General features: G+C 37.8%; 1 protein-coding gene across 4 annotated transcripts in view; it reads left to right on the forward strand.

Annotated features, from left to right (window-relative positions):
* The window catches only part of TASP1 (taspase 1), a 329,261-nt gene that overhangs the window by 66,823 nt on the left and 247,899 nt on the right, over nucleotides 1–14,539 (forward strand). For all 4 annotated transcript variants that reach the window (XR_010725983.1, XM_066234263.1, XM_066234264.1 and 1 more), the window contains 2 exons: nucleotides 2,380–2,500; nucleotides 9,464–9,548. Coding sequence is in view for 3 of the 4 variants with exons in the window: in XM_066234263.1 (XP_066090360.1) it covers nucleotides 2,380–2,500; nucleotides 9,464–9,548 (206 nt within the window). In the remaining variant the exon portion in view is untranslated. The remainder of the gene's footprint in view (nucleotides 1–2,379; nucleotides 2,501–9,463; nucleotides 9,549–14,539) is intronic.

The following is a 14,539-nucleotide window of genomic DNA, read 5'->3' on the forward strand; positions in this document are numbered from 1 at the left end:
ATCAACCTGGAATACTGAGGTCGCAGGTTTGAAACCCTGGGCTTGCCTGGTCAAAGCACCTATGGGAGTTGGTGCTGTTCATCTGCCCCCTTCTCTCTCTCTCTCTCTCTCTTCTCTTTAAAATAAATAAATAAAATCTTAAACAATTTTTTTAAAATTTATTTTTTGATTTTAAAGAGAGAGCAAGGATCATTGGTCTGTTCCTGAAAGTGCCCTGACCAGGAGTCTAACTGGCAACCTCTGTGCATTGAAGAATGCTCAAACCAACCGAACTATTTGGCCAGGGATGGAATTGTTTCCTTAAGTTTCTTTTTTGGATAATTCATTGCTAGTGTGTAGAAATAAAATTGACCTTGTATCTTGCAACCCAGTTGAACTTGTGTATCAGTTCTAATTGTATTTTTAGTGGAGTCCTGAGGAATTTTTTGTTCACAAGATCATGTCATCTCCTAATAGAGATAACTTTACTTCTTCCTTTCCAGTGTAATGCTCTTCATTTCTTTTTCTTGCCTAGCTGTCCTATGCAGAATATCTAGTATGATGTTGTAGAGAAGTGGTGAGAGTGAACATTGTTGTGCTATATTGTTCCTGATCATAGGTGAAAGCACTGAGCCTTTCACCATTGATTATGCTGTTAGTCCTGAACTTTTTGTAGGTGCCCTTTATCATATTATGGAAGTTTCCTTCTATTTCTACACTACTCACAAAAATTAGGGGATATTGGCCCTGGCCGATTGTCTCAGTGGTAGAGTGTCAGCCTGGCGTGTGGAAGTCCTGGGTTTGATTCCTGGCCAGGGCACACAGGAGAAGCACTCATCTGTTTCTCCACCCTTCCCTCTCTCCTTTCTCTCTCTCTCTTCCCCTCCCGCAGCCAAGGCACTATTGAAGCAAAAGGTGACCTGGGTGCTGAGGATGGCTCCATGGCCTCCTCTCAGGTGCTAGAATGGCTCCAGTAGCAACACATCAATGCCCCAGATGGGCAGAGCATCGCTCCCTAGTGGGCAGGCCAGGTGGATCCCAGTAGGGCACATGCGGGAGTCTGTCTCTCTGCCTATCCATTTCTCACTTCAGAAAAATACAAAATATAAAAAACCTAGGGGGTATTTTATTGCTTCATATCATTTTGAAATATCCCTTAATTTTTGTGATTCTTTTTTATTTTATTATTATTATTTTTGTATTTTTCTGGAGTGAGAATCAAGGAGGCAGAGAGAGACTCCCACATGTGCCTGATTGGGATCCACCTGGCATGCCCACCAGGGGGTGATGCTCTGCCCATCTGGGGTGTTGCTCTGTTGCAACTGGAGCCAGAGCCATTCTAGTGCCTGAGGCAGAGGCCATGGGGCCATCCTCAGTGCCCAGGCCAACTTTGCTCCAATGGAGTTTGGCTGTGGGAGGGGAAGAGAGAGATAGAGAGAAAGGAAAGGGGGAAGGGTGGAGAAGCTGATGGGCGCTCCTCCTGTGTGCCCTGGCCGGGAATGGAATCCGGGAGTTCCACATGCTGGGCCAATGTTTTACCAGTGAGCCAAGTGGCCAGGGCCAGCAGTATTCTTTGTTGAATTTTTTTTTTTCATGAGAGGGTGGAATTTTGTCAGATTCCTTTTCTCTGTTGACATGATCATGGTGTTTTGTTTTTTGGTCCTTTATTATTGCATTGAGTTTCAAATTTTAAAAGAAATTTGCTTTCCTGGGATTCCTCTTTGTCATGGTATATAATTCTTTTTTTTTTTTTTTTGTATTTTTATGAAGCTGGAAACGGGGAGAGACAGTCAGACAGACTCCTGCATGCGCCCGACCGGGATCCACCCGGCACACCCACCAGGGGTGATGCTCTGCCCACCAGGGGGCAATGCTCTGCCCCTCCGGGGGGTCGCTCTGCCGTGACCAGAGCTACTTTAGCACCTGGGGCAGAGGCCAAGGAGCCATCCCCAGCGCCCGGGCCATCTTTGCTCCAATGGAGCCTTGGCTGCGGGAGGGGAAGAGAGAGACAGAGAGGAAGGAGGGGGTGGGGGGTGGAGAAGCAAATGGGCGTTTCTCCTATGTGCCCTGGCCGGGAATCAAACCTGGGTCCCCTGCACGCCAGGCTGACGCTCTACCGCTGAGCCAACCGGCCAGGGCTATATAGTTCTTTTATGTTTTGTTGCATTTGGTTTGCTAGTATTTCACCGAGGATTTTTTTTTTGTATCAGTATTCATAAATTATTATTTGTCTGTAGTTTTCTTTCCTCATGATGTCTGTTTTGTCATCATAGTAGTATTGCTCTCATATAATGACTTTGGAAATCTTCTTTCCCTTTCTAGTTTATGGAACAGGTTATGAAGGATTGACATAACATCTTTCAGACTAAAGGTATTTTAATTTTTGTTTTTATCTTTTAGGATTCTCCTTTTACAAATGCAGGAATGGGATCTAATCTAAATCTCTTGGGTGAGATTGAATGTGACGCCAGCATAATGGATGGAAAATCCTTAAACTTTGGAGCTGTTGGAGCCCTGAGCGGTATGTGGACACTAGAACATGCTTTCTTTATTCTTTAAAGAACTAAGACTTGACTATTCTGTGTCACCTAGACATGGAGTCCAGGTTTCCCACCATTCTTGTTTGGAATTGTGGTGAAAACAAACATATTTCTCTTTTACTGAATTTAAACCATGAAATTTTAGCTATGGGGAGTCTTTGTTAAAGTTTGGTCATTCTCCTCCATTCCGTCAAGAGGTTATAGACATTTAAAATGTGTTAGCATATCCTAGTAATTTTATAATTATTTGAAATCATAATTTTTATTGTTAAATAATTCAAATGACAAACAGGCATATCCTGAAATAATGTGGGTTCTGTTCCAGACCACTTCAATAAAGTGAATATCTCAACAAAGGGAATCACATGAAGTTTTCGGTTTCCCAGTGCATATTAGAGTTTTAATAAAAATAGATTCCCTTGTAATTCTATACACACAATTATGTAACTTGTGAATTGTGGCAGTTTTGCTTTTTTCTTTGCAATGTTTAAAATTTTTATTTCCTTCTTGCATTTTTATACTGGCTATGACATCCTAGGCAGTGTTGAATATAAGTGGTAATAGTGTACATCCTTGCTTTGTTTCTGATTTTAGAGAGAGAGCATTAGAAGTTTCACCATTCTGCATACCGCTAGTTGTAGGCTTTTCACAGATGCTCTTTATCATGAAGAAATTTCCTTGTAATCTTAGTTTGCTGATTGTTTTTTATTATAAATGGGTCCTGAATATGATTAAGTGCTTTTCTGCATCTACTGAGATGAATTTTTCTCCTTTATTTTGTTAAATATGATTAAATTTATGTTCCCTTCTTGTCATAAAATCTTGGTCATAAGTTTTTTAAAAAAAATATTTTGCTGATGTTCAAGATTTTTGACATTTATGTTCACATAATAGATAGGCTTTAATTTTTCTTTCTTATAATATTCTTTTCAGGTTTTGGAATCATGGTATGGCTGGCCTCATAAAATGAGCTAAGAATTTTTTATTCTCTGATCTTTGAAAGAGTTTGTGTATGATTGGAATTATTTCTTTTTAATCGTCTGGAGGAATTAGTTATTCTCAGTTAGTAGTGGAGTTTTTTTTGTGGGAAGTTTTATAAAATGGGATTCAATTTCTTTAACAGTTATAAGAGTATATTTTCTTTTTCTCATGTGTGTTTTTCAAGGAATTTGTCATTCTCATATGAGTGTTCAAATTTATTTGCCTAAAAACTTTTTAGTTAGCTTTTATTATTAACTTCTAGTTTAATTTCACTGTGGTAAGAGAACACATGCTGTATGGTTCTAAGCCCTTAAAGCTTTAGAGACTTGCTTTATGACCCAGATTATGGTGTGTTTTGATAAATGTTCCAGGTGAACTTCAAAAGAGTATGTATTTTGCAGTTGTTGGGTGCGTGTTCTACATGTCAATTAGGTCTATTTGATTCTTTTAATTTGTACCAATGATCTATACTCTTTTTGATTTGTGTGATAGGTAAGAAAGGATATTTCAATTAGTTTTAATTTTGTTTTCTATTATAAAATTTTATTGGTATTTAATGAAATTTCATATGTTTAAAGGCCATTAACATTTTTCTGTGAACTATTTTTACCTCTTGTGTGGCTTGCCTTTTAAAACTGTTTATAATGTGCTTTATCATACTGGAATTTAAAATCTTTATTTGTCAGACTTGTTACTTTCTCTTTTGTGTCTTATATATTTTGCATTTCAGAAGGTTTCTCTCATAATTATAAGTATGGTCACCTATATTTTTTTCTAATATGTGTATAATATATTTTTATTTAACTCTTGAATGCATTTCTGAAATATCCAACAAATTGTCCCTACATCATGTATTGAATAACAGCAATAATAATTGTCATTAATTGGATGACTATTACATACTGTGCATTTTGCTTCAGTAGTTTATATGTATTCAATCATTTAGTTCTCACAATAACATTATGAGGTCAGCAGATTTCCCCCTATTTTATAGATGAGTAAATTGAGACACAAGCAGGATTTAATAATCTGTCCAAGGTTACTGTATCAGTCTCGGTCCAACTAGGTGATAGAAACCACACAATACTTTCAACAGGAGAAGTATAATATAAAGAATTATTAGACAGCCTGACCAGGTGGTGGCACAGTGGATAGAGAGTCGGACTGGGACGCGGAGGACCCAGGTTCAAAACCCTGAGATCACTAGCTTGAGTGTGGGCTCACCAGCTTTGGTGTAGAGTAGTTGGCTTGAGTGTGGGATCATAGACATGACCCCATGGTCGCTGGCTTGAGCCCAAGGTTGCTGGCTTGAGCAATGGGTCATTCGCTCTGCTGTGGTCCCCTGGTCAAGGCATGTATGACAAAATAGTCAATGAACAACTAAAATGGAAGTACAGCAAAGAATTGATGCTTCTCATTTCTCTCCATTCCTGCCTGTCTGTCCCTGTATCTCCTTCTCTCTGATGCTCTGTCTCTTTCAGAAAAAAAGAAAAAAGAAAAGAATTATTAGTGATAGGAGAGTAAGTATATAACAGTGAAAACTCAAAGTGTATCCTAAGGCAGAAAGTGAATATCCAAGTAAGGGTCAACTTGGAATGGGGTTCTGACCTTGTAGAAGGTTGGTTTGCAAACCACTGTCAGGCAGAGAAGTTGCTGAGGTGCCCAGCCGTAGTCACTGTGAGAGCAGGAATAATTCTCAGGTGAGCTTAGCCTGGTAGGTGAGCACACAGAGGTCAGGAAGCCGTAGGAATTAAGCCTCTGTTACACAGAATGACCATTGGGCTTTTGGTTTATTGGATGGTCACCCAGGTGGGGCATTTTGCTATGTGTACTTGTGGGGCTGAGAAGATGTGGGGATCTTCTGGGGATGTCTGCTCTGCTGCTGCAGCCTGAATCAAGAGCGCGGGAAAACACGTGGTGGCCAAATGCTGGAGAAAACTGCTCCCTGCAGTCTCTTAGCACTGGAGACTACCATGTGGGTAAACAGGAGAAAATCTGGTGTTCACCAGGAGCCTGGATAGCAAGCCATCCTGCCCTCCTGCAGTGTGTCTCCAGTGCCCTCTGCTGACAAAGTGTATCAGTGTGCCAGCTGGCAAAGGAAACATTTAAAGGGCCCATATCCATTTTGACAGATCAGAGAACAAAGGATGAAGTTGTATTTGAGAGTTGGTAAATTGATAGTTGGTGCAGTTATAAAATATTCTGACTCCCAGCACTCTGTGCTCTTTCCACCTTTCACATATACCCTATCCTTGTCCTACTAATTTGAAATACTCTCTATATCATGTATTGAAATATCAAAATTTACATGTGTCTGCGTCTGAACTTTAGCTTTATTCTATTCAGTTTATATGTTTGTGTTTGTCTATTTTATACTTCACACTCTTTTTGTTAGAATAGCTTTTAAAAATGGTGTTTCATTGAATACCTCTTAATTTTTCTCAAAAGTTGTCTCTTCCTGATGAATTTAAGTCACCTTGTCCTACACATAGAACTCTTTTTTGAAGTTTTGAATGAATAGATTTGAGTTTATAAGTTAATTTGCAATTATTTATTTATTATCATTATTATTTTTTGAGAGAGGCATCGATTTGTTGTTCTGCTTATTTATGCTTTCATTGGTTGTTTCTTGTGTATCACTGATCGGAGCTTGAACCTGCAATCTTGGCATTTCAGGACAACGTTCTAACCACCCAAAGTACCCTGCCAGGGCTATACAGGAATATATTTTAAGAGCTCAGAGATCTGAGCTTTTTCCTTCCTTTGGTAGTTTATATTCTTTTTATGTAACAGCTTTTTTATTTAGCTAAATATGTAGTCACTTTATTTTATGGCAATCTGGTGGTCTTAATTTGAGTTTTTATAGCGTTTTTATATCCTACTGCTGACTTTTTTAATCGGTGAGTTCTTTTCTTTCTTTACTTTTTAAATTTGAATTATTGGGATGACATTGGTTCACAAAACCATGCATGTTTCAAGTGTATAACTCAGTATAACACCGTGTGCACACTGCATCGTGTACCCTGTGACCCAGGCAACATCTCTTTCCATCCCATCTCACCCGCGTTGCTCCCCTCCCCCAACCTCCACCTTATCGTTCCCTCTGGCTAATGCCACCCTGTTGTCTGTAGCTATGTGTTATGTATATATGTTGTTTTTGGCTAATCCCTTCATTTTCTTTCATCCAGTCCACTCTTCACGCTTCTCTCTGACAGCTGTCCATCTGTTCCATGTGTCCAGGTCTCTGTTTCCATTTTGTTCACCAGTTTATTGTGTTCATTAGATTCCACATATAAGTGAGATCATATGGTATTTGTCTTTGGCTTATTTCACTTAGGATAATAATCTCCAGGTCCATCCATGCCCTCGCAAAAGGCAAGATTTCCTTCTTTTTCATGGCTGCGTAGTATTCCATTGTGTAATGTACCACAGCTTTTTTATCCACTCATTCACTGATGGACGGACATTTGGTTTGCTTTCAGATCTTGACATTGTAAATAATGCTGCAGTCAACATGGAGGTGTATATATTCTTTCAAATTAGTGTTTTGGGATTCTTAGGATATATTCCAAGACGAGGGATTGCTGAATCAAAAGGCAGATCCATTTTTAATTTAAAAAAATTTATTTTTATTTTTTTTGTATTTTTCTGAAGCTGGAAACGGGGAGAGACAGTCAGACAGACTCCCGCATGCGCCCGACCGGGATCCACCCGGCACGCCCACCAGGGGCGATGCTCTGCCCCTCCGGGGCGTCGCTCTGCCGTGACCAGAGCCACTCTAGCGCCTGGGGCAGAGGCCAAGGAGCCATCCCCAGAGCCCGGGCTATCTTTGCTCCAATGGAGCCTTGGCTGTGGGAGGGGAAGAAAGAGACAGAGAGGAAGGAGGGGTTGGGGGTGGAGAAGCAAATGGGCGCTTCTCCTATGTGCCGTAGCTGGGAATCGAACTCTGGTCCCCCGCACGCCAGGCTGACGCTCTACCGCTGAGCCAACCGGCCAGGGCCCATTTTTAATTTTTTGAGGTAACTCCGTACTGTTTTCCACAGTGTTTGTACAAGTCTGCATTTTTTGGCAACAGTGCAGGAGAGTTCCCTTTTCACATCCTCGCCAGCATTTGTTATTTGTTGATTGTTGTTAGCCATTCTGGCAGGGTTGAGGTGATACCTCACTATGGTTTTAATTTGCATTTCTCTGTTGATTAATGACCTTGAACATTTTTTTATATGCCTATTGGCCATCTGTATGTTTTCTTTAAAAAAATGGTCTGTTCAGGTCCTCTGCCCATTTCATAATTGGATAGTTTGTCTTCCTGGTGTTGAGTTTTATAAATTCTTTATAAGTTTTGGATATTGTACCCTGACTGGATAGCTCAGTTGATTAGGGCTTTGTCTCCAAGTGCAGAGGTTGCTGGTTTGATTCCCAGTAAGGGTACTTAGAGGAACAACTTGATGTTCCTCACTCTCTTTCCTTCTTCTCTTGCTGAAATCAATAAATAAAAATTAAAAAAAACTTTTTTGGATATTGACCCCTTATCACAGCGGTTCTCAACCTGTGGGTCGTGACCCCCGCCGAGGTCACGACCCACAGGTTGAGAACCGCTGCCTTATCAGATATGTTAGTGAACATTTTCTCCCGTTCAGTGGTTTGGCTTTTCTTCTTGTTGATGATTTCTTTTGCTGTGCAAAAGCTTTTTAGTTTGACATAGATCCATTTGTTCATTTCTCCCTTGGTTTCCCTTGCTCCAGTATATGTATCCACAAAAATATCGCTTTGAGAGATGTCTGAGATTTTACTGCTTATGTTTTATTCCAGGATTTTTATGATTTTCTGACTTACATTTAAGTCTTTCATCCATTTTGAGTTTGTTCCTATGTGTGTCTTTATTCCATTATATGTTCCTGTCTCCTTTGTCAAGTATTAATTAATTAACCATAAAGGTGTGAGTTTATTTCTGAGTTCTCTGTTCTGTCCCATTGCACTATGCTTGTCCACTGCCAATTTATTTATTTATTTATTTAAATTAGTAGCATTCTTGAGAGGCAGCTATAGTTTTGTGGTTAAGGGTGTTGTCTCTGTTAAAATCTCAACACTGTGATCTTGGGCAAGTGACTTAACCCTCTGTGCAAATGTTTCTTCAGTGATGAGATAGGATTCACAAGTTATATATGTGATAGAGTGAAGGGATCAATTAAATAATCTGATTACGTTTAAGGAGTTGGTGCTGGGCCTGGTACATATTAGACACTAAGATACTGTCTCTGTCTTCTGTCATCGTCGTCAATGGAATATTTGTTATTGGCATTGCCATCCTGATGATGTTTTCACACTATTAGTTATTGCTGTGTCATTCCTCCCAGATCAGCACCCTCTTTTCACTTTTCACATTCTGTTTTCTCTCCTGGAAACAATCTCAATCATAATTCATTTAGATTATAATCTTGTACATATTTAGACTATTCTCGCCACCCTTATCTAATTTGCACAACTTCCACTATGTTCAGTCCCTCTTGCTGGTGAGATTTAAAATGTTTGGCCAGTAATTTTTCTCCCCAAGGTAAATTTGAGGCTGTTTGTAACCATGTTTATTCTTTAGAGGCTATTCTTGTTTTCGATGGTAGATGTCACATTTTCAGTTCATTTTTCAATTCTGTTATTCTGAAATCTATTAAAAAGGAACCTAATTTAAATATATATTATTTTAAATTCAATCTTGGCTGCTATAGCATATGACAAAATATGAGAAAGTATATTTAATATTTGTTTTTTTTATTGTGTTTACTAGGTATTTCTGTATTTGTTTATTTGATCTATATTATGCAAGATAATTAAGCATTTTCATTAATGTATAAAAAGAATTTTCCAAGATATTTAAAAGTTGTGTTATTGAAATGGCCATTAAACTAGGTGGGAAATTTGAAGAATTTTTTTTGACTTCAACTTCATTTTCTGTCAATTTTATTTCACAGGAATCAAGAACCCAGTCTCAGTTGCAAACAGACTCTTGTGTGAGGGGCAGAAGGGCAAGCTCTCCGCTGGCCGAATTCCTCCTTGGTAACCACTTTGTTCTGCCTGATTTCTCTGGGTCTTTGGTCTTTGATGCATGCGGTGTTTGAAGATTATTTTTATCCATGGAAGGTTGATGGAGTTGGTTATACACCAGCAGTAGCTTGCCTCTGAGTTGAAGACTCACTTTGTTCTGTGATCTTGGAACACTTTGTATTACTTGTTAGAACTCGGGGTGGAACACAATAATATGGATGAAAGCAGAAAGAAATCAGAGTTAATTTTCGGTTTTATAGTTGACTATAGGATGTTTTTGCTGTACTAAGTACTCAACTCAGGTCTTTTTAGTATTACACTTTAAAAGTATCCTGCACATTCTAGTCCAGAGTCTAAAGTAGTTTTTGATCTTGAGGAGTTCTTAGAATAAAAGAACTTACTTCTTCTCTTCTGCAGAAACACATCGTGACACTAAGATTAGGAAGATCACATCTTTTCTCCAGCATTAACATCCTATTTTTATTAAAAACACTTTGAACTTTTCAAATATTTATAAAAGTAGAGAGAACATTGTAAAGAGTTCTCATGAATATGTCATCCAGTTCCAATAATTAACAATGTCTTTGCTCTTCATCTATTTCATGCATCTTTTTTTTTCTTCTAGTATTTTAAAGCAAATCCTTGACATCCTATTTTACCCTTAAATAGTTCTGTAAATTTGTCTGTTTGCAAAATATAACTACCATCCTGTTAGCAGGCCTAACATTATTAACAAATATGCCTCAATACTGTCTCATACTCAGTATATGTTCAGCATAGCTGGCTCTGAAGGTGACATGAAGGTTATGTGTTGAAAGTTATGACAGTGGTATGATAGGAATCACTTTATTTGACTGTTATAATTTGAAGTCATAGAAAATAAATTAATATAGTTTTGAAAAATCTTAAAACCTTTTACCTAAATAAATTAAAGGTATCCTTTTAATTTTTTATATACTTTTAAGGTATTATGGTATTAGAAGGGTCAATTATAAAAAATTTTCAAATAAATATTAATTTTTAATATTTGTTTTCAATACAGCAAGGGTAAGGAGAAGCAAATATGATTTAAGATCAGTTCTAATATGTATTTAGTTATTTCCACAATTTTTAAGTATATAATACCAATAATAAAAGGACAATTAAAATTTAAAAACTGATGGATACAAATAGACAATTTATAGGAAAAAATATTGATGGCAATGACATCGGATCATTTACAGCAAAATGGTGGGATCTTGATAACATGATACGAAGTGAAATAAGTAAATCAGAAAAAAAACAGGAACTGTATTATTCCATACCTAGATGGGACATAAAAGTGAAACTAAGAGACATTGATAAGAGTGTGGTGGTTATGGAAGGAGGGGGGAAAGGGAGAGGGAAAGGGTGAAGGGGAGGGGCACAAAGAAAACTAGATAGAAGGTGACAGAGGACAATCTGACTTTGGGTGATGGGTATGCAACATAATTGAACAACAAGATAACCTGGACTTGTTATCTTTGAATATATGTATCCTGATTTATTGATGTCACCCCATTAAAAAAATAAAATTATTTAAAAAATAGGTGTTGAATTATAATACAGTCAAGGAATTGTAAGTTAAAATGAGGTGATATTTTTACTTTATTTAAAGAAGCAAAATTAACAAAGACTAATAATATCTAGTTTTCTTGAGGGTGTGGAAGAATAGGTTTTTTGTTTTACTAGTGATGTGAACTTAAATTGATACCACTAGTTGAGAGACTTTTTGACATTATTAATGTCAAAGACCGAAAGTGCACATGCTCCAGCAATTACATCTTAAGACAGAACACCTTCACATGTACATAGGAAGGCTACAACAAAAGAAGTTACAGCAGTGGTGCCTGTGGTGTATAAACTGCACGCAAGTCAAGGGTCCATCATGGACTAAGTAAACTACTTTCTAGTTGTGTTATTAAATGCTCTGCAGCATAAAAGAAAGTGAGGAACATTTACCTAGAGCAGGGGTAGTCAACCTTTTTATACCTACCTGCCACTTTTGTATCTCTGTTAGTAGTAGAATTTTCTAACCACTCACCGGTTCCACAGTAATGGTGATTTATAAAGTAGGAAATAACTTTACTTTATAAAATTTATAAAGCAGAGTTAGAGCAAGTTAAAGCATATAATAATAATTACTTACCAAGTCCTTTATGATGAATTTTTACTAAGTTTGGCAGAATAAATCTTTATAAAACAATTTACTATAGTTAAATCTATATTTTTATTTATATTTTGGTTGCTCCGCCCACTAGTGGGTGGTAGGGATCAGGTTGACTACCACTGACCTAGAGTAACATGGATAGATGCTACGTTGTGGAGTAAGAAGTTGCTGAATGCAGGGGGTTCTTGGATTGCAACACAGTTCTGTTTCTACTATAGTAATGTAACCCAAATTTTGGTGTTAGTTGAAACACACCCTAGCCTAACACAAACAGAACACTTGCACCTTAATAGTCCAAAATGATGTAGGTAAGTATACCGGGGGATACCAACTCCCTCACTCATATGCCACGTTACTGTGTATTCTTCTGCTGTGCATGTAGTTTGCCCACATAGTCTGTAGGTATGACGCTAACGGTTTAAGCCGTAACATGTCTTAATATTTTTAGGTTTTTATGGGAGTGAGAGTCATAAACTCGAAATGTCGTATGTTGAGACTGTCATAACCCCTATATGTTCAATTTAACTATGGTTTCTTAAAAAGTTACAAAATAATGAGATGAACACCTATTTCCTACCACCCAGGTTAGGAAATGAAACATTACCAAATGATTTGAAGCTGACGGGACTGAACCCTTTCTGATGGCATCCTTATCCTTCCCACCGTCTGTCCTATACCCTTGCCCTGACCCCATCTCTGCTCTTACCCCAAGCTTCCTGAACTGAAGCTTTTCTTATTCTCATATGTTCCTTCCTAGTGTAGTTACTCACGTTCAATACTGTAATTTTCTAAGGCTACATATATGTGTACATAGTTGACAAAAAGGTCTGTAAAGGTTACCAAACTCTCTGTCATTACCTTTGGGAAGGAGGAAGGAGGAAGCAAGCTGAGGCGATTACCAAAGGGGGCACATGTAATATTTTTATATATTACAAAGAAAAAATATTTGGAAAAAAGTGGTGGCCATTTTTCAATTAAAATGATACCAGACAGTGATGCTACTCTTATCTGGAACTAGCGATCTCATTTTCTTGTGTACATAGTTCTTTAGCTTTGGTCTTTGTTTTAAACTTGTTTTGACTATTTTAGGCATTTTGTGTTTTCATATGAATTTAAGAATTAGCCTGTCAATTTCTATAACTATTGGAGGTTTGATCAGTATTACAGCATATCCATTTATTAAGAATTTCTTTAACCTCTGTGGACAATGTTTTATAGTTTTCAGTCTGTAGGTCCTGCACAGCTTTTGTCCAGTTTATACTTAAGTACTTCTTCCTTTTGATGCTGTGATAAATTGCATATTTTAAAAATGTTAGTTTAGCTTGACCAGGCGGTGGCGCAGTGATAGAGCATCTGACTGGGATGCCAAGGACCCAGGTTCGAGACCCCGAGGTCGCCAGCTTGAGCGCGGGCTCATCTGGTTTGAGCAAAAACTCACCAGCTTGGACCCAAGGTCGCTGGCTCCAGCAAGGGGTTACTCGGTCTGCTGAAGGCCCGCGGTCAAGGCACATATGAGAAAGCAATCAATGAACAACTAAGGTGTCGCAATGAGCAACGAAAAAGTAATGATTGATGCTTCTCATCTCTCCGTTCCTGTCTGTCTGTCCCTGTCTATCCCCCTCTCTGACTCTCTCTCTGTGTCTGTAAAAAAAAAATGTTTCTAATCATTTATTGCCACTATATGGAAATATAATTGATTTTATTATAGTGATATTCTATCCTAGGAACCTGCTAAATTCATTTGTCTAGTACCACGTTTATAGATTCCTCAAGATTTCCTACATGGATAGTCATGCCTTTTGAGGATCTAGTTTTACTCTTCCATTCTAACCTGCATTTTTAAAATTTATTTTTCTTTATTACACTGGCTAGTACCTCCAATGCAATGTAGACTAGTAGTGTGAGAGTGGACATTCTGGCCTTGTGGTTTTAGGGAAGTAGCATTTGGTCTTTTACTGGTAAGTATTATGATTGCTATAGATTTGTCATAGATGCTCTTTTTTATGTTGAGTAAGTCCCCTTCTATTTTTTTTTCTGCTCTGCTCATTTATTTATTTACTTATTTATTGGATTCATTTGTTGATAGGTATGTGTTTATTGACATTTTATTGTGCATATTTTTTTTATCTTTTTTTCTTCTTCTTAAGGAAGACCCTTTTACATTTCTTGTAATACTGGTTTGGTGGTGATGAATGCCTTTCACTTTTCCATGTCTGGGAAGCTCTTTATATGACCTAGGATTCTGAATGATAGCTTTGCTGAGTAGAGTAATCTTGGTTGTAGACCTTGCTTTTCATCACTTTGAATATTTCTTGTTAATCCCTTTTGGCCTGTTGAGAAATCAGCTGACAATGTATGGGAGCTCCCTTGTAGGTAGCTAACTGCTTTTACATTTTAATTATGACGTGTCTTAGTGCGGGCCTGTTTGGGTTCATCTTGTTTGGGACTCTCTGCACTTCCTGTACTTGTATTCTATTTCATTCATCAGGTTAGGGAAGTTTTCTGTCATTTTTTCAGAAAGGTTTTCAATCTTTTGCTCTCTCTATTCTCCTCACACCCCCACGATACAAATGGTGGTATGCTTGAAGTTGTCCCAGAGGCTCCGTACACTATCTTCATTGCTTTGGATTCTTTTTTCTCTTTGCTATTCTGATTAGATACATGTATTATTTTGCTTCCTTAAATTCCAAATTACTTATTTGATTCTTGGCTTTATCTTCTCTACCTGTTGAGTTCCTGTAAATTATTTTTCATTTCAGTTAGTATATCTTTCATTTCTGACCGGTTTTTTATAGTTTCCATATTCTCGATTATG

Source organism: Saccopteryx bilineata, chromosome 6 (assembly GCF_036850765.1).
Source record: "Saccopteryx bilineata isolate mSacBil1 chromosome 6, mSacBil1_pri_phased_curated, whole genome shotgun sequence".
NCBI classification, from domain to species: domain Eukaryota; kingdom Metazoa; phylum Chordata; class Mammalia; order Chiroptera; family Emballonuridae; genus Saccopteryx; species Saccopteryx bilineata.